The sequence below is a fragment of the Rhinatrema bivittatum genome, chromosome 14 (genome assembly GCF_901001135.1).
Source record: "Rhinatrema bivittatum chromosome 14, aRhiBiv1.1, whole genome shotgun sequence".
In the NCBI taxonomy this organism is placed as follows: domain Eukaryota; kingdom Metazoa; phylum Chordata; class Amphibia; order Gymnophiona; family Rhinatrematidae; genus Rhinatrema; species Rhinatrema bivittatum.
Window position 1 is genome coordinate 21,283,098 of NC_042628.1, and position 26,910 is coordinate 21,310,007.

At 43.4% G+C, this 26,910-nt stretch overlaps 1 protein-coding gene across 2 annotated transcripts in view; it reads right to left on the reverse strand.

The window, feature by feature from the left end:
• LOC115076056 (multidrug resistance-associated protein 1-like) overlaps positions 1 to 26,910 on the reverse strand; it is a 108,209-nt gene continuing 81,299 nt past the window's right edge. For both annotated transcript variants that reach the window (XM_029577161.1, XM_029577160.1), the window contains 9 exons: positions 26,179 to 26,489; positions 24,231 to 24,430; positions 23,335 to 23,461; positions 20,998 to 21,099; positions 14,114 to 14,260; positions 9,876 to 10,034; positions 5,644 to 5,810; positions 3,315 to 3,509; positions 1 to 1,809 (listed from right to left, as the gene is read on the reverse strand). In XM_029577161.1, the coding sequence (XP_029433021.1) occupies positions 1,701 to 1,809; positions 3,315 to 3,509; positions 5,644 to 5,810; positions 9,876 to 10,034; positions 14,114 to 14,260; positions 20,998 to 21,099; positions 23,335 to 23,461; positions 24,231 to 24,430; positions 26,179 to 26,489 (1,517 nt within the window). In that variant the 3' untranslated portion in view covers positions 1 to 1,700. The remainder of the gene's footprint in view (positions 1,810 to 3,314; positions 3,510 to 5,643; positions 5,811 to 9,875; positions 10,035 to 14,113; positions 14,261 to 20,997; positions 21,100 to 23,334; positions 23,462 to 24,230; positions 24,431 to 26,178; positions 26,490 to 26,910) is intronic.

A 26,910-nucleotide genomic window follows, 5' to 3' on the forward strand; every position in this document is an offset into this window, starting at 1 on the left:
AAAAAAACAAGCAAAATTTTATTCAAACAACGTTTTGTTGTTTTACAAGTCCTTTACAAATATCTATTTAATAGATTTTACAAAAAAAAAAATTCAACTGTCCAAATGTAAGGAAATATATAATTTACAAGACCAAAAAATAAATATCTAAGAAAATAAACTTTTCCGATTACAAAGAGGCAAATGTCATTTAACAAGTCCAAACCTCAAAGAAATTTAAGTGCACAGGTCAAATCTGCACGTAAATCCTAGCTAAACTTTCCACTAAATATGACCTTTTGTAACAAAAGACTGTTTTTTCTCTCCTTTAACAATACAAGAAAGCACAGACAGACTGGTTAAAAGCTTCACTGTGAAGTAGACTGTACCACAAACCATTTTATTTTTAGAATAATTTCGTAGCTGCGAGGCTTAGCTTTGTGAAACTATGAAAATCAGCACAATTCACCAGAAAGCACTTTGCATAAGAATGTAGAGCGGACATGGACCTTAGTAGCAAGTGGCCTCGGCGTGCGGAAACCATGGTCCAACTCAATTTAATCCAGGACATTCAATTTATATTTCTTGGAAAAAAATAAACCCCCCCCAAAAAAAAAACTGCTGAGGAAGTTCTCTTAGCACCAGGATATTATTGTAAAAGCAAAGAACCTTCCCCAACACCTTCAATTCAAATAATTCTACCAGACCATATAGCGCTCATGAGCAGCCTCGTGGCTATTTGCATGCATGTGCGTATTTCACCAGTGAATGCGCACAACCTTTTGTGAAGCATAATAGATCCCCCTCAAGTGCATGCAGCAGACAAAGTTAAAATTCCACCTTTTGTAGTACAGAATAAGTAAAATCACATTAGGAGGCAAGAGCTGAGGATTCAGGAGACAGCAATGTTTGGTTTGCTTATAGATCCTCTCAACACCAATCAGATTAACTTTTCCCTCCCCCTCTTAGGTGATTTTAGTGTTCCTACAGAATTTTATTTTATTTTTTCGCCTGTTGCTCATGGCTTCCCATTGTCTGTGCTTCTTGTCGTTTTTTGTTTTTTTTTTTTTGACCTTTTTGATGCTCCTCTCACAGGCCCTTGACCTCTGCCGGACAGCTCCTGCTCAGCCACCTTCTGTAAAATCTACACAGCTGCCAAGTGTTAAACAGGGAACAAGAGCAAAGTACCAGAGCTTTTCCCAGGACAATATTGCACAATGAATTGCACAGTGGCTGAGTGCCGGGGCAGAGGGAGATTTAGGACCATCTTAAAACTGACATTACAGAAAAGCAAAAGCTTGGAGCACCTCATGGTGCAAAATGATTCCACTTCAGGAAACAGAGAAAAATAAAAAAGTTGTGACTCTACAGGTCACAGAGATATGTTACAAAACCAGCAGCTGTATGTTTTACGGATCACCAAAGTATAAAAAAAATTCCAGAATAAAATAAATATTTTGGACAGTGGGCTACATTAAACTTGTGACACTAGGGTATTAAGGAAATTGGATTTCTGGCATGTCATGCACAGCTGGTGAGCATCTGTGCCCATTACTTAATCCTTGAACACAAGATCATGTAATTTGGTATGACTACCATTCTCCTCTTATAAAAATCTGATTCTTTTGGTTTGAAAAAATAGTTGTATGGAAATAATAGCTCTTTGAGTCTTTGTCAAGTCACTGTATCTTAAAAAAAAAAAAAAATTGTGACATGTTCTATCAAACCAAGCCTGAATCTTTGGCCATGTTGTAGAAGATTCCTTTCTTCTGAAGAAGGTTGACCGGGGAATCAAACTCCACTATTTGACCTCTGTCAAGTACCATAACCCTAAAAGAGAAAAAAAAAAATATATATATATATATATCAGAACTTAAACAGATACTTAAATGTGCAGCCTCCAAAAACAAAACAAACAAAAACAAAACAACAAACAAAGACTGAAAAAGCATACTTCATGGAATTCACAAAAATTTCCAAAGGTGTTTTTCATACTGAGTGCTAATTTCAAATTGTGTGTCCTTTTTCAATTTACAAGTCCATCTCTCAACATTAATACATGTAACTTACTATGCCTGCAAAGCTGACCACATTCAGAAAAATGGTCAGGCATGTAAGATGCTCCACAATATATATATATGTGTGTGTGTATATGTATATAATATATATAATATATACACACACACATATATATATATATATATATTGTGGAGCATCTTACATGCCTGACCATTTGTCTGAATGCGGTCAGCTTTGCACACACAGTAAGTAGCCATTTTCATAATTAACCGGCCGGCTGTGCTGATCTCATAATGCATAAAAGATCCGAAAATACTTGAGGTTGCCAGCAACGTAAAGCCAGCCATGTCCTGAGTAGATGGAGAGGAGCAGCAGCAGCAGCGTTTGTCCGGGGAGATCTCTTCCAAGGAGATTGTGGGTTTTTTGGCACACCGCCACAAAACCTTGCTGATGCCTGATTCAGAGCATGCGATATAAATGACTAAAGCCACGGAGTCAAAAAGCAAAAAAAAAAAAAAAGAAAAGAACATCTCCAGTGAATCCAGGAGACTGAGCTTCCAAAATAAATTAAAAACATGGCTTGTATGAGTGACGAGCAAGAATGGTTTCTGATAACATCGGCCTGTTGATTTTTTTTTTATTGTACATTGTTTTAATGTAATGAATGTCATAAATTGCTTTGAGAGATGCAGTCAGGACGATGATTAAGAAGCATTTTTAAAATAAATAAATAAATCCAGCTTCACAGCCGAGAGAGAGAGAGAGAGAGAGAGAGAGAGAGAGACTAACTCTATACAGAGGTATTTTCACCGTAACGCAAGACTATCATGAGCACAGTGGACCGAAAAATAGGGGCAGTTATCGAACACTAATGACCTGCACTTCCATATACTCCGCCCAAACTCCCCCCCACTGGAATACTCGATGTGGAATTTGCATACGCATTATTTGCATTATTTATCGCGCGCATTAAGACCCTATTGTGAAATGATACATGACCCTGTTAGCCGGCTAAGCCATCCTGCCATCCAAGTTAGCTGGTTAAACACCCCTAACTTATTAGGCAGCTAGAATTTAGCCAGATGTGTGTCCAAATATTCATTTAGTTGGTTAACTTCTGAGTTTGCCAGCTAAATACTTTTGAATATGGACCTCCAGGTGTTGCCACTGCATGGATAACTGTGATTCCCTTCCCTCGGCAGCCCCAGCCTCAGCCGGCCCAGAGCGTGGAAGACGCGAGACAGGAAATTAACTCTGGTCCCCTTCCATGACAGTGCAAGCAATAGGATTCTAACTTTAGCTTTGCCACCATTTACCTCGTGTAGTCCATGATGGTGTTGAGGCGATGGGCTATGGTTATCACAGTGCAGTCTTTAAACTGAATCCTGATGGTCGACTGAATGAGGTTATCCGTTTCCAGATCCACTGCTGCCGTGGCTTCGTCTAGAACCAGGATTTTGGTCTTCCGGAGCAGCGCCCGAGCCAGGCACACCAACTGGCGCTGCCCAACACTGCCAATGAAAAAAAAGAAACCGTGTGCAATAATCAAACGTTTTCCCCAAACTTGAACTTTATACATTTTCTTAATCGTTTCTTCATCACTGCCACTTTCCATCTCCATTCCCTTTTGCCGTATGTCCTACAGAGCGTACAACATTTTTCTTTACTCCCGTGTTTCCCTAATTCAATAATACCCTTATTCAATAAACATACACACGGTTAATGCAACTCCAACATTGCTCTAAGCTTCAGCGGCAATGAGGAAATGTGGAAAAAAGGATTTGCATTCACAAAAAAGCAGGGAGTAGCTTGCTTGTTACGGCAGTTACTACCCCAAACCAAACAAGCCTAATACTTCACTTTCAATGCATATAAAGCATAGTTCTCTGCTTCAACGGCAGGGGAGAAAGTCTTACACTTCACGCATATCCAGCATAGCTCTCTGCTTCAACGGCAGGGGGGAATGAAGAAAGGTGGTCTATATTCAGGCAACAACCAGCAAGGACTGAATTACATAGTCTGGATAAACAGATAAGCATGGGTGTAGCTTGCTTAGTCCAATCAGTAGTTCACATCTTCCCCTCCAAGGTTAAGTAATTGCTGTGTCAGAATCTCTAACAGTAAAATCCATGCACATTATTCTGCTAAGGGAATTCTGTGCAACTGTGCAGAGCAGATTTTTCACAGAATTCTCCTTCCGCCTTGCAGAATTTGGCACAGGGACCAGGAGCCAGCAGGGCAGGCTGGAAGGATGAAGCATCATTCCATGCAGCCAGAAGGAAGAAGCGTCAGTGTCGGCAAGCACATGCCGGAAGACGAAGGAGGCTGTGGCTGCAGGTGCTGGCCTGTGCAGGCCCGAAGAGGCTGCAGTGGTGATGGGGGTCTGCCCATGCAGTAGGGGAAGTGAAGCCTAAGAGATTGGGCGGGGGGGGGGGGGGGGGGGGGGGGAGGTAGGAGAAAAAGAGCAGGGAGCAGAGAGATAGCTGCGGGTCTTGCTTGGGGAGGGAGGATTTAAGCCTGATAGGGCAGAGAGAAGGGCAAGCTGAGGAAGGTGTCAAACCCAGGAAGTAGGGGACAGAGAGAAAGCTGGAGGCTGTGCTTAGGGATGGGGGGAGAATGAGTGAACCAAGGGGGTCGGGGGTCAAGCCTGGGGCATAGAGTGAGTTCTGCCGCCAATGCTGGAGGGGCAGCAAGAGAAAGAACTAGGGGAATGGTTAAGCAGCAGGGAATAGTGAGATACCTGAGGAGGGGGGGGGGGGTGCAGAGAGAGTTGGCGGGGACAAAGCTGGAGTGCGGGGGGGGGGGGGGGGGTTGATCTTACACAGAAGGAGAGATCAAGTCTGGGTGAAGGGCTCAAGACTAAAACGGGAGAGAAGGCTGCAGCCAGAGCCTGGAGAAAGGAGAGAGTTCTAGGGGAGGAGGGGGTCAAGCCTTATGATGGGAAAGTTCTGCTCCAAATATTTAAAAAATAAAATATACATGCATCCGAGGAATTTATAATGCAATACAGAAAGAAGTTATTGCATAAAGAGAATATTGTGTTAAAGGCTTAGGATTGTAATTTTTGTGCAGAATTTCCCCCAGGAGTAAAGCCAGACCAGCAGCAGCATCGTGGCATGTCAACCACTAAAAACCTCTGAAATACTAACTAAAGGAAAGAAAGGTAGTGGAAATAATCAGTGCTTCAGGTTTTTGCGTACTCCCCAGGCTACCGTTTCATCTCGCCGCCCTCACAGGCAATCAGAGAGAAGCTCTTGAAGGTGTCTTCAGCCAATTGGCTGTGCACAAGGGGGTGGAGAAGAACTTGCATCTTTAGATTAGGCTGGATAACTCTTATGTTGGTCCAATAATTGGAACCTGCACAGAATCCAGATTGACTTGGGATGTTTTGGGGTGTTTTTTTTTTATTTTGATTAGGTAATTTAAGGCCATGGTGGTCTTGGCGTTCCCCCTAGCCAGTCTGGTTTTCAGGACATCCACAATTAACATGCATGAGATAGATCTGCATGCAATGGAGCAGCAGAAGTTTACTACTATAAAAACACTAGGAGATTACACCTTGCAGGGGTAGGGATAAGATTCCTATTTTTCCTGCCCAGTACTTCTTCTGAGACAGGACTATGTAACAAGCAAAAATAATTTTACCTCAGATTCTCTCCTCCTTCAGAGCACTCATGATTGAGTTTGTCAGGGAGATCCACTACAAAATTCTTCAAGTGAGCCAGCTCCAAGGCTGTCCAGATCTCTTCATCAGAGTATTTATCAAAGGGATCCAGATTCATTCTCAAGGAGCCAGAAAACAACACTGGGTCCTACGAAGACAAGGCACACAAAGAAAATAATTATATGTTAGCACTAACCAAATACTACAGAACGGGCCATAAATCTCTCTTCTCTCTAGGTACAGACCCAATATGTTAATTTAGCATTAAATGAACCAGCACTCCTGATACTTATGTGTAGAGTAAATGGATATCCATAAAGTGTCATTAAGATAGCTTTGAATACTGCTGGGATGGCACACACAACCTGAACTGGAAATTCTGAGCATCACGGCCCTGGGGACCTCACCTTTGGCAGACACAGAAGAACTCTTGCTCTCAGAAAGTTACTACAAGGCAGCCGGAGCTGAGGCTGGGAGAGGCTAATTACTGAGGCCTGATAAAGAAGCTTGAGCCTGCCCAGAAGAGAGGACCAGCTGGAGACAGCCTGCAGAGGCTGGAAACTGTTCAATATAAAATAAAAATTTAAAAAAAAAAAATTCTGGAAGATAGTGGACCTTTGAATTTACGAACAAGGCCTATAGTTTTTGGGGTTATCTAACAAGGCTCGGACCCTGATGGGCCCCTTATGAAATACTGATCTTCAAACCACCCTATTTATCCAGCTTTAAAATGCCTTCTATTTGAGAGATGCATATAAGCTGTTTTACTTTGCAGGGCAGTAGATTAGCCTGCCCTTGTGCGAGCCAGGATCTTCTTATGCTGTCATTTTTTTCATTTTGCTCGTTAACCTAAAGAATAATAAACCCTTAAAACTTCACTCACGCATGAAGGTCTTTCACGTCCAAGGACGTGCTCTGGCAGCATGGTGCTTCGAAAATGATCACACGGTTGCATTCTACACGTAATGCTAGATTGGTTATAAATTAACTTTTACAAATATTAAATGGGGCCACGCAGAGGGACCTGGATTTAACTCCTGGACAGGACAGAGGCTGCTCCAGGGGCAATGTTTCCAGCCCCTAGGAGGAAGTCATCTCAGTAATCACACAATAGTGACACCTCATGGCTGGATTTAGGGTCTTGACTGCAGAAGGAGCCCTGGGTGCATGGCCCCCCAGCCAAGGACCATCACTGCAACAACTGGACTAAAGTTAGGAAGGGATATAAAATTGAGGAAAAAAATATCCCTGGGTGGTCAGGAAATTAAGGCTCACAGCCAGATCCCAGCCCAGGTTCGAAATGAGCTGAAAAACTAAAGTAGCAGAAAGAAACTACTGGGGTCCAACACCCTGCGGAAACCATGAAGGGTGAAAGAGAGGCCTTTGCTTAAATCCACTTTAATACTGAAACCTGATCTGTAAAGGGACAAGCACTTCAGTTTTCTGGGATTTCTTTTAAGGAAACTGCTTTGAACAGTTGATCTGAGCTGGGTTTAAGACACATTTTAAACATCTTTTTGTTTATTTCAGTGAAAAGGTTCCACAAGTTGGGGGTTTTTTTGATGCTTACTTTTTGGAAGTTTTTTTGCTAAATGATTAAAATCTCTATCTGCTATGGTGGCAGTGATGTAGCTGTGTATGAACTGGGCTTTTTCATCACAATTTTTTATTGAGTAATAATGAAGTAATAATAAAACATAAAAAAAATTAAATATGAAAAAATATACAAAAAACATCTCTACAACATTTTTATTTTTATAGTTCAGGCAATATGGTTGATGTTACAATTCTGTGAATTTTTACATAGTGTTTTGTTATTCCTCTCAATGATTACTGCAATGCTATCTTCGTCTTTTTTCCTGATGCCTCTTTGCAGCTCTTCAGCTTTTACTGCTGAATGCTGCTGGTTGTCTGATTTCTGGAGTTAAATGAGCGTTTTACACCTACACTCATGCATCTATCTACATTGGATTCCTTTGTGACAGCGGGTTGCACTGTTTAAACTAATTAATGCTGGCTCCTGTCCATGGTCCTCAAGTTATATCAGTCTTCACCTTTGTTAAGGTCATCACAGAGGGGGCATACTTGATGCTCCCACCTCTCTCTGAACAGAGCCCGCCTTTTCTGTGGGAGCACCTGCTTTATGGAAGTCTTTCCCCAGTGGAACTACGGGTGAGCGAGTGCATAAAGACATTTACAGGGCTCCTAAAACGTTCTTGTATAGGCAGGCTTTTCTCCAAGGACAGTAGGTTCTGCACTATAATGAGCGTCTCCTCGGTGCTATTTGGACTCAAGTGATTGTTTAACTTTGTGGTGTTATGTATTTAGTTTTGTACAACATTTGGAAATTTTGAATGTTTAATCTGCACATCGCTTAGGCCATTTGTGTTAAGTAATCAACACATTTTAATACATGTAAATGGGGGAACGCATGTTCTACATGTTCAATGTATGTGTTACATATAATTTATTATATATATTATATATATATATACATACATGCATGCACACACATTTTGTTAGTCTTTCTTGCTATATTCTCTTTTGTTTGCACTTCTGTCTGCCATAATATCACTTCTTGCTGGGCAATCAGAAAGCTCCTGGGGAAGCCCGCTGTCCTCTAATAGGTACTGGTTGGCTTTGGAGTACCACTGGGAAAGAACAGATTCTCTTGGTGAACCCCAAGTTCCAAATTTTAAAACATTTTACATTTTATCTTAGATTAAATGATATATTCTTGCAGGTAATGTGTCAAATCTAGCCAGCAGGTAAGCTGAAGTGCATCTCCATCTGATGGCTTCTCAACTTCCATACCATGGAAAGTAAAGTGGTTCACCAAACTTACTTAAAATGTTTCTACACAACTCTACCAAAATCAGTTGTTTTTCAGCCTGCCCACTAGATGGCACTCTCAAATCATGTAGCATACTAGCCTGCACATCAGATTTACATTTTTAGGCAGAGGTATAGCAAAAAAATTAAATTTAAAAAAAGTTCAAGACCCCACCTTTGAATTAGACCATCTTTTGCCCAGGGATTTAGTCTACAACAGCTTCAGAAGAAGGAAAAAAAAAAAAAGTCCACCAAAAATATACACCAGTAAAATACTTCAGCAAAAACCACTGTGGACCTTTTGCTTCAAAAGGTGAAATTTAAGAATCAATCTAAACATCTCTGTAGTGTTTTGCAGATACATTCTATCATTTTCCATGGATATTGTTGTGTTTTGGGAAGTTATCTACTTGGACAAAAGGTGCACCATTTCAACAGGCCGCAAGTCAAGTGATTTGCAAGCTTTCAAACACAAACCCTCCCCTTAAATCTGACAATTAGCCTTCAAGATATGAACATTCGTGCAATCTTCTGTTCCCAATGCTCTGGATTTTCAGAGATGTGCTTTCCAACACTGTTCTCCCCTCCCCCCCCCCCAAAAAAAAGGAGCGGCCTGTAGCCTCCAAACCCCCTCCCCACCCAATAAAGCATTGCTAAGGTCTAGGAACCCTTTGACCCCCCCCTCCCGAAAAGGTACTGGGGGCAAGGAGCTACACCAGCTCCCACTTACCCCATCCGCGGAAGTCCTGAGGGGCAGGAGGGTTGCCCACTTGCCTCCTGCTCCTGGGCCTTCAAATGGCGGTCGACCTCAGGACCAGTACAATAACTGATGCCAGTCTATCCAGAGGCAGAAGGCGAGTAGGTATCCCTCCTGCCCCTTTTATTACAGAGGACCCAACATGGATGTACTGGGGGTTGGGAAGGGGCTTTTCTATTGTTTATTTAATTTCTGAAAAGGAACAGAAACAAAACAAATCTTAAAAGAAACGGTAACTGGACAACCCCTCCCAGCTCGCCAACGCACACACCAAACATTTGGCAGGCTGCACATCTACTGATTTGTACTTTATAATGTGCACCCCCTTAGTAACACAGCACAAAAAGGTGTATGTCTGATGGGGAGGGCACAGAGGAGCATCAATTACCTCTCCTAGTGTCAGCCCCCTTTTCTAACATCTCCAAATCATCCTTTCCCGTCATTTGTAGCACTCGGCAGGTCCACCAGTTCTCAGAGTCCATCAAAAAGTTCTACGTCCAACAGGTCTTACATACTATTATATTTCTGCACATATTCCATATGTACTCAAACATAATATGGACCAGCCCGTTTCTCCCCCCCCCCCCCCCCCCCCCAAATAAAAGCAGCATGCTTTGTTTGTACCTGAGGGATGATTGTGATCTTGAACCTCAGATCATGAAGCCCTATTTTTGCTATGTTGACTCCATCGATGATAATCTCCCCTTCAGCAGCCTCATTGATGCGAAACAGGCCCAGGGTAAGAGAAGATTTGCCAGCTCCTGTTCTTCCAACTATCCCAACCTAGCATGCAACATACAAAAAAGCAATAAAAGACAAAAACACCACACAACACATGCTGTTATTCTATATGGTATATAGAGAGTGCCAAGGGTCTGCCCAGCCCCCAATCTAATGCTAGTGGAGAATTTATCCATTGCTTCCCATCTAGTTGGAAGGCCGACGTAATAACTTTGCGCACAGACTAGCGCACCTTAACACACAGTTGGGTGCATGTGTGTGTGTGTACAACTTTACTCCCATTTTAACAAGGAGCTCAGCACACAAAAAACATGCACACAATTTAAATGCCCCTCAATGCAAATCAAAGTATTATCTGTTTCTTTCCAATGCAGAGAGGCGAGTAAGCTTAACCCATGTTTTCCTAACACTGGAAATCTAACTCCTGGTCAGAGGTGGAGTAGTGCTAGTAGAGATAACTGAACCTGGAATTCATAGTGCCAGAATCCTATATTTGGGATTTAAGTGCATAAATCACATTTTATGCAAAAGTTGTGTTTTCAGGGCAGAAAACATATTTGTGCACATAAAATATTTCATTAGCTTACTGCCATTGGGAGTTCAGCTTTTTTTTTAGCATATGAGTAAAGAAAATATGTGCTGAACTTCAGTGCAAATTTTTTTTTTTTACAGTCACATTTTATTACATCAGGCTATAAATGTCTAACTGCCCTAAATTTCCCCAAGGAAAGCGCTGTGGTAGTGGTGGTGGTATTGATTTCAGCCTCATGAAGATGGGAAGAACTGGGCAATTACAGCAGTAATTGGAAACAAAGGCAGAAAAAGACCATATGGCCTATCTAGTCTGCCCAAAATGTTGTACTTGAGTGTGATAGCTGCTGTGCACTTACATTGTGACTGAATATTCTCTAAGTTAAATATATTTAATAACACTTTCATCTTTTAACTGGGACCCAATGTCTAATAATATCATGCTAGTTATTAAGCAGAATTCAGGAAGCCAGATAGTAAAGCATTGCTGCTTGCTGTGCACTCCCCGGTATTATAACCATTTTCCAACTAGGGATCTTGGCTCCAGCAGGGACTCTACCACAGAGCTAAAGGAACAGGAATACTCCAATTACTCTGGAGTATCATGGACAGGTCATGCAGAAATTACATTTCAGCTGTTAAAGGGTTAGGCCGAAAAACAGTTACAGGGGAGGAGAGAGCTGCGGATCTAACCAGCCATCTAAAACAACAGCTCTCTTGGAGGGAAGGAATGAATAGCCTTGTGGTTAGAGCAGCGAGCTACGAACCAGGGTTCAAATCCCACTGCCACAAGGAGCCAAGCTGAAGAAACTGGCAAGCCGGGTGTGTTTCTGGACTATTGGCAGAAGCATGGTCAGAGCCTGGAGTGGCACCAGCCACAAGCACATCTCAAGTGCCCTGTTCGGGCGGCTCCCCGTAAAAGGTGCAGCTGTGCCAAAATCCTTAGCAGGATGGGCAACGCCTGCAGGAAGAGGAGGATGCGAGTCGCTGGGCTATCGTGGCAGGAATCTGAAGATTACCACAAGCAATATTTATATGTATGTGTCTTGATGCAGATATTATATTTATATATTCAAATTGTGGTATATTAAATAAATTACATCACCAAGAAAGGTCTAAGTGGCACAATGCAGAAATTACTGTAACTCCGTGCACTTAACAGTAAATCACTAACTGCACGTTCCTCTACATACACTGCACCTCAAAATAAATAAATATTTGCAGCATGAAATTCAGTGTCTGCCAGACTCTACCACAGTAATCATGCGACTAGAATGACGTGTCTCGTGAAAGTATCGTGGGATGGAGAGGAGTACAGAGACGGAGAAAAGGCAAGTGTAAGAACAAAGCAAGAGCAGGCATCAAAGAGGGAAAGGAGAAGAAATGGGAAGCAAGGCAGAAGAGAAGGGGGTGAAGCGACCTGCAAGTATTGGGCACGTTCATACGATAAATAAGGTGACCACATTAAACCAGGAGCAGGAGTCTTCTAAAGTAGTACCATTAAGGCTTCAAAAGAAAGGAATGTTTGCACTGTTAATTTCATTTCTGTGACATGCTTTCCAGAAAGAAAAAAAATGCTCAAAGCATAGGAGCGACAAACCAGTTTTTACAAACCAACAGCTCCAAATCCAAAACGTACATAAGATCAGTGCTCCCAGCCTCCCACCTGGAGAAACCAAATATTTTATAATCTGCAACAGAGTCAACATTCCTGTAAGCTTTAAGACCTCTTAATGCAATCCTTTGAACAAAGCTGCTGGTTGCCTGCCTGCCCTTCAGTTCTTAGCTCTCTCTGCTCCTGCTCCAGCCCCCTCCCCTCTAAACAGCCTTCTTCTGTTATCCCCACCCCACTACCATGGAAAGAGAAAGCAGTCAGAATGTTTGATCTCTCAAAGATCTCTTAAAGCCTTTTCAAGCTGAAGAGGGGTTTGATATAATTCCTGGATGGAGAGATGCCCCTATAGAAGACTTTCATCTTTATACAAAGAATTTTGTACCTGCATATGTGGTTAGTCATAAACCCCACCACAAAAACCCGGATGTGTTTTGGAAGAGGGCATTCGTTTCAATTCATAGAAGCCTTGATGACCGACTCTACTGCCTTCAAATATAAACTTGTGCTTCTTGTGTCTGTTGTGTGTCTAATATATGTGCACATATTTTTCTGTATAATTAACAGCATGACAAACTGCTGATACGGAGGGCATTTTCAGCAAACAGAAGCTCATACTCGAAAAGACAAGGAATTTCTCAAGAAAATATAAAGAGTGTTTCATTATTTCAATTTAAAAGTGACATTTCACAGTTAAAAGCTTCTAACATGTCTTACATGATAAATTGTTGATTTTTGAACTAGATACACTTTAATTTGTATATAGTTTAAATATTGTTTAAAAACAAATATAAATGTTTTTCAATTAAAAAAAAAACTGACTTAATGCAAAATTTGCCACATAATTGCTGCAGAATTTTGAAAATTCTGCCACACAATTTGCTAACTCTTGCCACAGAATCTTGAAAAATTCTGGTGCAGGAAACCAGGGGCTCTGCTTAGGACAGATAAAACAAATATCCTCATTAAGACAGCATAGCTATAAAATAATCCAAAACACAAAAACATCAGTCGACATTAAAGTCAGATGGAAGGAAGATTAAGGTAAGCCTTACTAATTCCAATATAAGTGGGCAGTCAAAACACAAACATCCTTTTAAGTAAATAAGACAATACTAGATTTTCTCAAATGCTCCCCTTCTGCACAGAAAGCAGGAACCAACCGTAATATGAAGAGAGACCTGTTGCCTCAACCTGGTTAAAAGCTACAAATTAAAGCGAACAGGTTTATGAAAAGGTTTCTTTCACTGGTCCGGGAAGATTCCACTTGCTGTAGAGTAGGCGATACAGGCTAAGTCGTCACCACCACCATGCCGTCTGATTTAAATTTGTTTCACTGCCTGCTGAATTATAAAAGAATGGACCACACCTCCAGCTATTCTTCTGCTTGAGGAAAATATTCCAGCAACTCAAAGCAATACTTCAAACAGCAGAAGGGGATTAGCTACCTAAAAGACCTCGATCAGCCAGTCATCAAGGCCGACATTCTTGTGTGAATGCAGGAGATTAAATCAGAGTAGGTATTACCAATATGGCACAGATTTGAGTAGAGAGAGAGATAAAGGAACTTGGGGAAAAAAGTTTTGATCACCAAAATGCCCATCAGACCACAAACCAATTCCTACTGAAGCCTTCTCAAAAAACTCAAGGAGAAAACAGAAAGCAACTGTGCAGCTGCATGAAAGACGAGACAATTTAGAAAGAGGTCAAAGGCATGCCAAGATTTGTGTTCTGGGAGTACCTGAAGCGCAGGGAGCAGAGGATATCAAGGCCACAATCAGAGATACACATGGCTATCATGGGAGAAAATGGAAGAGGGGAGCTTAAACTGAAAAGGGCTCACAGGCCCTAAAAAGAGAAAGCTCCATTTGAAGTAAAACAGGAACTGCTCAATAAGATTCATGGAAACCCACAGATACATTTTTAGACCTCAAACTGTGCTAAGAACAACAAAACAACAGACTCATCTTCTACCTACCTTTTCTCCTCCATCTATGGTCACGTTTATATTCTTCAGAGCCAAATCCAGGTCCTCACGATAGCGCAAACCAAAACCTCTGAACTCCACTTTGCCTTCATGAGGCCAGCTGCTTGCAGGCGTAGCCTGCTCGATTCTCCACTGCGCCTGAAATTGAAGGCCAGAGTTGCATTAAATCATTGGCGTTGATGTTCCACAAGCCACTGAGATGGCTAGGCTGCAACTGAAAATTTGCACTTAAAGCCTTTCAAATTAAAAAAGAATAAAGTGCAGAAACGTGAAATCTAACACAGAAAAGGAAAGTTATGGACAAGGGGGTTATAATATGAAGCTGCAGGGAGGAAAGCACAAAGGAAATAAGAGAAAATACTTCTTTGTCAAGAAGATATTGAGGCCTAGATTGCCACTGCCTCTGCCAGAAGGCAAATCGAAACCAAGACAACTTAAACATGCTTGGGGCAGGCAGAGTGCAGTGATAATCACAGGTGACATGGGTGGGGGAGAGGGGATAAGAGGTGGAAGAAATGCAGTTTGCATGTTTGCTCAAGCACGTGGAATTTACAAGACCAAAAACGGGGAATATGCAGGTCAATGGTCAGAGAGTGGAGGTACAACTGAATCAGGCTTGGTTAAACCCTAACAAGCGGTGGAAGGGATGTACTGGGCTGTCATGGTCAAACCATAACTACCCTAGGGAAACTTGCACGTAACAATGGTTACACCCCTAACAGCGGCGGTACAGGTTCTACCCAGGCTTTCCAGAGGGCTGGGGAAACCTGCACAGAGAGACTACAGTTAAAACCCAAAACACCAATGATCGAGGGGAGATCGACGTTTTTGAACTGTCTTGCTACCTTTGGGCAGCTTTACGGATATCAAAGAACCTGGTGGTAAAAAAATGGAAAAGGGCCTCGATGTTGACGTAAAGACAGGACTGTAAAAATAAAGGGCGGTGTCGTCAGAGCCTACCAACGGTAGCGAGGGAGGGCAGCATTTGCAATCTGGACATGCTGGGGTTAGACATGGAAGGGAGTAGAAGGGAAGAGTCAAGAGGATGAGCAAACCTAGTGACATAGCCCATGGAAAGGATGAGGGTGGGGGGGACAGGGTCAGTTGATTCCAGCAGGTCATAACTCCCCAGAGAACAACGGAGTGGATGCCAGCAGGCTGGTGGCCAGGCATTCTCCAGCAAGGCTGACGTGACTTAAGCAGCTGGATAACTTGACAATGAACTCGCTGGTTTTGGTAGCTGCTTGGAAGTGAGATATAGCTTTGAGGGGGGTGGGGGGGGGGGGGGGGGGGGGAGGGCAGCATGGAAACATATGTATTGGATTGCGTGTGGAAACTCGTATACCGAATTGCACAGACTGATGGAGAACTATCAAGGAAGACAAAAAAAAAAGCTGGTGAGGATAAGAAGCAATATCTTACAATCAGTTGTGTTTTATGGCTGGCAGCTGACAAAGCTGGATTTAAGGTTTTGGTGCCCGTAGGCAGAGTGCCATGTGCTGTTTGCGCACAAGACCCTAAAACAAGCAAGTGGCAGGCTCCTCTTTGGCCTGGATACTTGCCATCTTCCAAATTTGGTGCTCTGCGCAGTTGCCTATGCCTAAATCCAGGTCTGGTACCTGGGATATATTCTTGGTAATGTGAACAGGATTAAAGTGGGGCAGATTAGATGGGCCACTAACTTTTATTGCTGTCATCCTCTACGTTAAAAAGCTAGCTGGTTAGAACATAACCGTCTAGATTTAAGCCTGCTCTCTCTGTATATGGATACAACCAACTAAACTTAGCTAGCTCATGCCAACAATTTGTACTAGCTGGCAAAGTTTTCCCCCAGGTATGCCAACATTTTGAATGGCTAAATACAACCACCTGGTGAAAAAAGGCAGCTCTATTTGGCTGCTCAATGAGGGTAATTTTTGGAAGGCTGAATCCCAAAGTTAGGCAGCTAGAATGTTTTGAAAAACATAGCCCACTACGGATACGACAACCCCCTCTGCCCTCCCTCCCCCTTTTCTTAAGTCTCCTGGTGCTTAAGCATTTAACATGCACAGGAGAGGAGCAGCACCACTGTAGGGTGATATCCCATGTTTAACCACTGCAAACACCCAATATGAATCAATATAGCCAAAGAGGGGTGGTGACAAGTATGCTGACAGGCCAAAAACACTGTCTCAGCTAAAGAAAAGAAACTTTGCCCAGATGAGAACTTTAAACCAGAACGGAAGGATACTTATCAAGATCTGCTGGTTTGTAACCTCCTGTGTAAATAAAACACAAGGCAGAGGGACAATGCAGCAACTTTGGCTCAAAAGCAGAAGTCACTGACTGGCCAAGGGAAATCCAGAGGTCAGAGGGGGAACACTCTGAAATGGAGAAAATGCTGACTGTGACAGAAAGCATCAGTCCATACGTGGCAGGACCCCCCCCCCCCCCCCAAGAAAAGGGGAGGGGGAAGAGATCTGCAATGTGGCAAAGACCCTCCACTCAGTACATGATTATGCACGACCTTATGCACACTTATCAGCTGGAAAGTATAAGATGGGGGCAAATAAAGAGAAAGCAAGCAGACCCGAAGCAGCCCCAACATCCCCTGTTATCAAGGAGGGAGAAGACTAGGTGTGTCCAGGAGACCGGAGAGAGGAAACGCCATGCCTGGGGGTCGGACGGTGGAGCAGAGTCTGATGCGGTGAGAAGACAAGAAAAGCCCGGCGACTCTGCCAGTACCAGACCCGGAAGAAAGCCATCTCCCCTGCCCACATTCTCCAGACCTTCAGCCAGAGCCTGCTTCAGAGGTAAACAGGGAAATCACCTGAAGTTGGGACTCAGGGGTAATTAGGCTAGCCCTAAGTACTAATATATTAGGCAGGCTAAGGTTTATGGCATGTTTTAAGCCACCTATGGGTAGCAAGGATGTTAGAGACATGTGGGGATGTTATCTTCTAAATGCTAATCCTGCCAAATCTGATAAAAAAAAAAAATTTAATTCTTTAGAGAAAACGTCTTTTCCTGAACTTAGGATCACGAGGTGAGGTGGAAGGGGAAGGGAACTGGAAGTGTCCTGTATCCCTAAAAAACTTACCTACACCACAACCTTAGGGAATGAAAAGCTTACAAGAATAAGGGAGAAAAAAACCCAATGGAAAAGCTTCTGCTCTATACAAAATCTGAACAGAGATTGACCTCTCTATAGTTTTGGATGCAATATTTTTCTGCAAAATTAATGAACTAGCTTTATGAAGCCAGCACAACAGAGACAAATCTTCACTTATCATTGTGGAGATGAAAGCTTCTGATATCCCAGTGATTTGCTAGGGCACTAACTCTGCCCTTCCCTGCTGGTCAAGTACTTCCCAGCCAGAACTCTCACAGCCGGTTAGCAGTTACAGCACCCTGGTGACCTTGGCAAGGACAGCCAAATACCTCACAATGGCCAGGCACAGGCCACATCACACAGCAAACTATTCCAAGAAAGGCCAGAACAGGCAAAGTTGCTAGATGCCAAACACAGTTAAAAAAATAAATAAATAAAATGCACATAAGGTGGTATGAAGCTCTTGGTAAAACAGTTGTTTCTCCCATTTGAAATCACCACACAACAGCTCCCGTATTAAAACACAAAAAATCTTCCATTTTGTTATTGGGTTATCAGGTCTTTCAACCTAACAAACTGGAAAAATCAGAGGATGCCTGCTGCTAACAGCTTAATATATAAACCCTCAAAAATGGACAAAATAACGTTTGCATTAGAAACTATGCTCTTGGGGCCAGCTTGCCATGCTGAAAACCAAGGTTTGATTCCCAGACTAGACTTGCTCCCTGGGCTGACTGGGAAAGTGCAGAGGCCCAAATAAGGAACATAAGATGCAAAGTGACACCAAGTGGCCAGACGCAAGACCCACAGGAGATCAGAGAGAGTGCTGGCCTCATCGGAGAATGCTCACTACAGTGGCTGGGCCCCTGGGTAGTTCTGAATGAAATCCCATGGTGCTGTAGCTCAAGGGAGGCAGATTTCGACTAAGCTGGAAACTCAAGCAGCGTAGGGAAACTGCTGGGCCAAAAGGGGGGGGGGGGGGGGTGGACAAAACAAAAACCACACACACAACCCACAACGTTCTTTTGAGATCTCTGGCTTGCTTCTGAGTGTCATACAGACAGCTGCCTTCTGACCTCTGATGCAGTCCCATCAGGAGGAGGATGTGGCTGAAGCATTAAGGAAGCTCTCTGCTAAGGCTCTGTAAGGGCTTAGGGAACAGCCAGCCAATAAATTATTTTCTTGATGTATGCCAGATCCTGAATCAAGGAGACATTTTTTTTTTGCCTTCTGAGAGCTTATAGTACTATCTTAAACACTACAAATCTTCAAGGAACACTTCAACCTAGCCTGTCTTTTCCAGACAGATAATTATATTCCTTGAGAGCTGGTTTTAAGATATCCATAATGAATGTGCAGATAACCAATATCTTATAGATAATTGTATCTTCAATCTGAGAAGCCAGCTAATGGACAAACTGCTTACCTGATAATTTTGTTTTCCTTAGTGTAGACAGATGGACTCAGGACCAATGGGTTATGCTCCCCTGCCAGCAGATGGAGACGGAGTCAGGTTTCAAAGCTGATGTCACCCTACATATACCCCTGCAGTGACCTCAGCCCTTCAGTATTCTCTTCAAAAGCCACTGTGGATATACTATTGAAAAAACTTGATTTAAAAGATGAATAAAAACTTGATTACAAATGGATACCCGTAACTGTACTCAACCAAACACTGAACCCCAATAAGATTATAGATGCCCTGATCTATGGACTGCATGACGGCTTACCCATAATCTCATTGCTGTTGCGTCAAAGGGCTGTTTAAGGATGGTCTCCATCCGTCTATTGTGCTCATCCTTTAAGGCCGCTCCTCCCTCTACTGGGATAGTTGTTTGCTTAGAGACGGCACAGACCTGCGCATCCACTTTAGGGAAAAGCAAACGTTCTCTCGCTGCCGGATCCAGTGGCTATAGAGTTTCTAATGCTAGTCTACCTTTAGAACTTGCTACTGAGGCATCCCATTCCAGGACAATCAACTCCTGGATGGCTTCAAGTACTGGAAAGTAGCAAGAGGCTTTCAGTAGATAAATCAGAATGGGATTCTTCTTTGGTTCCGTCAGAGTCCGCCCCAGGAACTCCCAGCATCTTCAGGGTCTGGGAAACCAGGGCCGGCAATTTGTCGCTATGGAAAAACCGTAACATGGTCCCATATGGTTCTAAACCAGGGGGAATTTCCCCATCTTCCAAGGAATCTGCATCCTCCTCTTCATCCGTGCCAACTGGGTCACTGCCAGGGATACCCTTGATGAGGAGAGGCGTGCCTTGAGATCTGCCGATAGGACTGGGAGAGGGAGGGCTTACCAGCTGAGGTTCCATCTAGACAGGGGCAAGTGAGGTAGCAGACTGCACCTGAACGAAGGGTTGAAGGCCTTGAAAAAATTCCACCCAAGATGAGGCAGCCAAATTCATGCTTAGCCCAGGAGGTACTGGGTTAGGTGCTGCCGAATTTTTTTCTCCCATGGATGACCCAGTCCCGGGGGTATCTCAGGTCCAGGATACCAAAAGCCAGCAAATGTCACAGGAGATAGCCCTGCCAATGCACTATGGTGGGCAATACAGCACGCACTAAGATGCACACAAGATGGCACCACCACGTCCTACCACACAGTGTGCCGACCAAGCCTAAAGCAGAGCCTAGACCACTGGAAGGCCGCTCAACCCGCTCAGAAGCCTACTTCTTTACCCCCAACAGAATCAGGGATGTCAGTACAGTGCACAGAGGAAGGAGGCTAGAGGAACCCCTCTAAAATGTCTCTAAATCAGGAGGTAAGTTTTGTTGTTTTTTTTTTAAACTTACCTGGGCTCAGCACTTACCAGCTGAGTTCAAAGATAGTCTCCAGCTGTGGGGGTAGAGGGCTTTGGCTTCTTGCACCTGCAGACTTTCAGCTGCTTCAGCAGTAAGTCCATGCCGGGAACCGGCTACCGGATCAAGGCACACCTCTGAGGGATCTCGGAAATCACCTCAGGAATTCTCAACTGGGGAAGGGACCTTTAGGTATCACCGCAGAAGAGTGGGGGCTCAAGCTTTTCTCCAATTTAAAAGTAGAATTTTTTTTCCTTAAAATAGTACAGCGATCCCCATAGGGAAAGCATATCCTCTATCTGCTGGAGACGGAGAAATACTGAAGGGCTGAGGTCACTGCAGAGGTGTATATAGGATGACATCAGCTTTGAAACCTGACTCCATCTCTATCTGCTGGCAGGGGAGCATAACCCATTGGTCCTGAATCCATCTGGCTACATGCTAGGAAATCTGCATTTTAATCCTCCTGAGACCTCTCTCTGCTTCAAAAGACAGAAGCAGTTCACCCTTCTTGATAAAAGTAGCCAACCCTGGTCTAGGCTGGCTTGCTCCTTAACACAAGCATTTCCCCATGCACATTCAACATGGAATTAAACTAAGACATGTAATGCTCTGTCGGGTTGGTACTTACATAGACTATTTTACCATCTCCTATTTTTCCGCTAATATACTAAATCTCACCTTGGCTACAGTCAAAAAAGAAAGATCTCTGCACTTTGCCAATTATCTTTCACCCTCTAACAAGGAAGAAGAGATTTTTCACATAAGTAGGAAAAAAAGAGAAGTCCTTTCCAAAGTAAGCAATGAGAAGCGCCAAGGTCAACTAGAATAGCAACATCCTATCAAGTGAGGGCAGACGCACTCCCACTTAAGGAGAAGCACATCCTCTCCTAAAAAGGCAGAGGCCTTAAGAACCTTTGCATCGTACTTTTCTTATTAAACAAGAGAATCGTGCAGGACACTTAGGCCACACTGTACCTCTTTCTCCTTTTCGGAATATTCTTTGACCCTCTCCACAGCAACAATGTTAGTTTCCATTTCTGAGGACATGCGCACCAACCAGTTCAAGTATGTTGTAACCTGCAGAAAGAAACGAGAGCAATCTAGGGTCAGAGGACCACCAGTACCAATAGTGCATGCAAAACACCACTACCAAGCAGCGCTGATTATGCAGGGCAAATTGGAGGAGGAGGGGGCAATGCCAGGAAGGTCATTTGGCTTAGACCGCAAGCACAAAGGGGGCCCTCACATTTAGAGGACACCTGTTATTTTGCCAACCTGTTTTAATTCTGATTATGGCAAGAGGCCTGCAAAGCTGGAAGTGACCTGAGCCTTTCGACCTGAACACGTCTGAAGACAAACCTGCACTTGCGGTCCTCCAAGACAGGCACAAAAACAGACCAAAAAAACCAAACAAGTACAATACCCTACATCACTTACGTATATAAGAAAACGGGGCAAACTGGAGGAGGGGGGGGGAGGGGGGAATTCTAGCGTGTTATAAATAGCTCATGAATGCAATATAAAAACATTGCTGCTTCCACAGACTGAATTCTGGCTCCCTAAGGTATCCCGAGCCAGAAACCGCATCTCAGCATTGCTTTAAAAGGAATTCCACCAAGTCTCACCCCTGCAGATCCTGCAGCCTGTGAAGCCACTCGCTCCAATGCACCTTCCCATCTGCCAAGGGCTGTTTTTACACCTAGTGAGGCTGAATTTATACAGCAGACATAATACCGGCTGGATAAACACCTGTCATGCAAGCTTGTTGCACTGCATATGGTGAATGGCAAGGAGAAACCATTTTTACTCTCCTGGATTTCTCTTTCCAGGAGCATCATGAACGATAAGAGTTCTTTCACTTTCTGTAATGTTTACTTTAATCTGTCTATTGGCATTTATTGGTACTTATAACCAGTCTTTCTGGAACCAATTAAGGCAGTTCACATGAGTTACACATTTGTGTGCCAAATATTTCTGCCATGTCCTCTCCCTGCAGCTGGGCTTTATTTGCAGTTGGTTTATGGAGGGAAAGATAGATGCAGGAAGCAGTATTCAGAGTAACTGAGGCCATAAGGATTGAACAAACAGCATGAGAACAGAGAGGAATGCATGCCAATACTCCCACGGGTATTTAACCCCTTTCCCCCCCCAAAAAAAAAAAAAACCAAACAAACAAAAAGGCTGGTTTAGTGGCAATGCTGTGTACCAGTATGTTGAGGGACCTGGATTTTAATCCCTATGTTTTCTGCTCCTTGGGTCAGGCTAAGACTGGGGATCCTGCAGAGGCAGCATTCACAGCCCTTAGGAGGGGAAGAGAGTCAAGTCATCATGCAATGGTGACACCTAGTGGCTGGATTTAGGGCTCATGCTTGCAGCATTCCAGAAGATGTGAGGTCTCTTGAAGACGTTCATTACAATGACCAGACCAGAGGTCGGCATGTCCGACCCTGGTGTGCCAGAGTCTGGTTTTTAGCACATCTGCAATGAATATGCATGTGCTATATCTGTGTACAACAGAGACTGTGCATGCAAATCTCATCACGCATATTCATTCTGGATATCCTGAAAACCATACTAACTCCAGAACTGGAGTTGTCTACATCTGAAAGGAGATATTGAAAATGGGTTTCATTCCCGGTTACAATTGACCAAGACACTCAAATGAGCAGGTGGGAACTGCCAGGTCAAAAAACCCCCCAAAAAACTGATATACTGCCTCAGAAGAAATATAATGCCCATGGGTCATCTTACAAATAGCAAGTCTCAGAGTTTAGCATCTTAAACCAAAGGCAGAAGATAGCATGGAGAGTCAAGGGTCTGCATTCCTACAGTACTAAACATCTCTCCATCCTCTTCCCTTAATGCAATAAACGAGGTTACTAGATCTGATATGTTAATGTGCACATGCATATGTGACCAGAACAAAATGTGGCTTCACAAAAATTTCACTACATCACTCGAAGAAAGGATTATGAACTTCTTTAAAAAGAGACTTCTGAATTTAGAGTGCAACCTTTTTTTGGTTTTGTTTTAAAGAAATGAGGCAACTCATGTTGAAAATCTGCCGATCTGCAAAACTCCACCAGTGGATCCACTACAGATTTCCACAAACTAACCTAGACCCACAGTACAAAGTCCAGACTCTTCCAGCAGATCTTGGTTAACTACAGAGATCTCTTTCAAACTCTAGCCAGGAAGAAATCTGCCTGGTCAGAATTTGAATTAAACCTCGCCTCAACTATCCCCTATGGCTACCCTAATCTATAAAATTATATTTTACATACAATTAAACAAAAATAAGGACATTCTTACCTGCAAGGCATAAGACACTGAAAGTCCAACTAACCCAGGACTGAGGCTGTGTCTGGAAATCACTGCAAACAGAGCTGCAAACAGGACTATGCAGTTCCCAACATATTCCAATCTTATAGCCAACCACCTGCAGACAAACATTTCTTTGTAATTGTTCAGGTGGTTGAATCAAACTTGAAGAAATCCCTTCCCCCTCAAATGCCTGAATCTCAACAAACAGAATGACTTTAAGGTATTAATTCCAGCATGCTTGGGCCACATTGTTGACATCTGCTTTGGCATGGTATATAGGTGTGCGTTATTTACACACTTCATGCAGTCAGTATTCTGCTACCTTATAGTTTACTGTCATCTATTCCATCATGACTGTCATTTGCCACATTCCATCACATATACAGATCAGAGATGGGCACAAAAAGCTCCATACAGTTGGGCTAAGTGACCTGCAGTAGATAAATGTACATACACAGAATGCACTGCAGCTACCCCTTTTTCCATTCAGGATATTTGCACCAGGGGAAATGGAGCTAAGAGAAAAAAAAAAAAAAGCTCTCTCCAAGGCTGAACCCTTACTGCCAAGAGGTCACTATTGCAGAAGACAGCTGTCCATCCTTCTTCCAGAGCCTAAGTGCATTGTTTCTACTACACACCCAACCTCAGAAACCCTGACAAAAAAAAAACAAATTTTGGGCTCCTGTGTAATGTGCAGATCTACTGCCAAGCCACAGAGCCAGCTGTGTATTAGCTTTTCATTCATACCAGTTATACAACAGACATTTGAATAAATCCTAAAGTCCTCTCTAGCAAAATAGAAGAGGCATCTTATGTGCACAGAGCACAGCGGTGATGGTCAATTAACTATTAGCTAATTCCTTGCCCTTACTGGCTCAGCTCACCTATTTGCAATTATGCTCGGGTAATAAGCCTTCTGGTGTTCATCAACCTTTGAGTCGCTTATCTGTATGAAACGCTTCTGCTCTCCAAAGGCTCGAATGACACCAACACCAAGGAGGGTCTCGTTGAAATGAGAATACACTGGTGACTGGCTGACGGACTCCAGGCGCTTCAGCTGGCGGGAAGTAGCCACGTAAAACCTCTAAGAAAACAATACACAAAAGTCCGTCAATGGCTTAAATACACAGCAAAAAGCCAGAAGCCACAAATGCCTCAGGACATGTTACCAGGTAGAGGGCGAGAACACAGAGAAAATGCGTGCGGTAGCTGGCAATGTCTACCGGAGTCATTAAGAGACTTTTTTCCCCCAATGGTGAATATATTTTTTTTATTCAAGAGCTTCAAAATTAAAGTGGTTAAAGGACCGTGCAAGTCTCTTAGTGACTCCGGTGGACATTGCCAGTTACCGCACACATTTTCTCTGTCGTCTCGTCCTTTGGCCACGTGTGCTGTCACTGCCGGTATTGGATTTACCAGGCAGAAGGTACCCTACTGCCCTTTTATGCCACACTTTACTGCTTTGCTTAAAATGGAGATATATATATATATATATGTTTGCAATTTTTGAATGCGTTTAGTGCTATTGAACAAGAGCAGTATTCACAGCTCCGGAGAATGCGGCCCTCCATGTGTGAGGAGGAGATCTGGCACAGCATACCGGTGCATGCCGCGCCAGCATGACGGAGACCACCCACAGCACCATCTCCGGGCAGCTGAAGAGCCTGGTTTTAATGACATGCAATATTTGGGTGTCTCCGCTAACAGCTGATCAGGGTGCCATACAAAGGTGGTGAATCATTCCCGGCGTAACTGCTGGTTTGTCTTTTGCACACGCTCCTTGCCAGCAGTGGCGTTCAGGTCTATGTTACTGACCTGAGCATCAGTATCAGAGGGTGTTCCCCTAGTCACAGGCACTGCCTGGCTCAACTTATGCAATATTCATTTTATATTTCAGGCACTGAATGTTGTACTTAGTGCATCATTGTGCTGTTATGTCTTGTACATTTTTTTTTTTTTTTGCTGAACTAGAGGGCTATTTCAATGTTTTATGCCAGCTCATAACTTTGCTTTGTATTTTCTCTCAGAACAGATTTTTCCACATTTTCTCCCTGCCCCACATATTATACATGGAATGCAAACTGCAATATAAGAGAGTTTGGTATGGAGCAGGACTGACTTCCTATCTGTGCTGTAGCAAGATGCATAACTGAAGATGAGGACCAATTGGCCATACACCCTTTACCCAGCTGTCTTCTTCTCTGGCTCTCTACCACTTAGGATTGATAAATTCCTATACGTAAACCAACCCCAGCCACCCCCTCCCCTCTCCATATCTTTTACCCAACCAACCCCATTTGCTACCACTGCCCTCTACAGCTGTCTCAAGCATGTTTAAATGTCAGTACAATGCTGACCTCCAACCAGGGCTGACCTTTGAGGGGAGAGGCACCCTGGGCAATCCAGCCCAAGCAGGCCCCCTTCCCAAGATATGTTAAAGCTCTAAGAAAAAAAAAAAACTACAGGGGAGACAGGCAGGGGGCATTCCCTCAATTTGGCTAGGCCTGCTGGCCTGCTGCTGATGCCTATGCTGTGCAGACCACGGCAGCTCCTGCCCTGCTGGCACTCCTAAGGAACAGGAAGTGGTATCAGACATCAGGGGTTTAGCGGTGCAAGGCCCCTCCCCCTTTACAAATCATCCTGACTGCTGTTCCCCCCCTCTTCCCTTCCAAGGATGTTCCTATCTTCATCACCTCCACTGGTAGGCCACCCTGTAGGCACTATCATCCTCTTTGGGTTTTACAATCCAACATCTAGGCTCACTCCCATGTCTTAAAGCAAAGCTTTGTGATAAATTACGACGGCTACAAAACTAGTGAGGCTGTGGTGTACCTGAACAAAAAAGTAAACCAGTCCCAGAGGTGGGATGATGACCGCAACTATGGGCGTGGCAAGGAGGATGATGATGCACGCGCCAATCACGTTAAACAAGGAACCCATGAACATTTTGATTATCTGGGGGATTATGGAGTCGATGGTGTCAATCTCCTTTGCGAAGCGGTTCACTAGGTTGCCACTGGGTGTCCGTTCAAAGAAGCTCATAGGCGACCTGAGAACATTGTGTAGCAAGTCCAGGTGCAGATACCGTGAAGCAAATATGCCTCCTATTGATACGGCCATTGAATAGCCAAAGACAGCAATGCCTGAAAAATAAACCACCAAAAGAGAAAAAAAAGGGATTATGGTTATATATGTGTCCTAATCTCCTGGTACAAAACTAAACATTAAACCACTCTAGAAGGAAGAATTCAAATTGTCAGTGTCTTTCCAAGTCATTATTTATGAGCATTTGATTCTGCATTTTGCTAAAGTCAGGCCCAAGGCATATTGCATAAAGTAACAAGGCACAGAGTACATAAGTAACAGATATATACAGATATAACAGGTAGATATCTTGTAAATATAGGACTATGGAAGTAGTAATTTACACTTAGTAAAATTTCCTTTCCTTGAGTCCCGACAGACCAGTCCAGACATGGGTTATGCACTCTGACCAGCAGAAGGAGAGACTAACAACTTTGCTGATGTCACCCTTTATAGGTTTAATCTGGAACAAACAAAAAC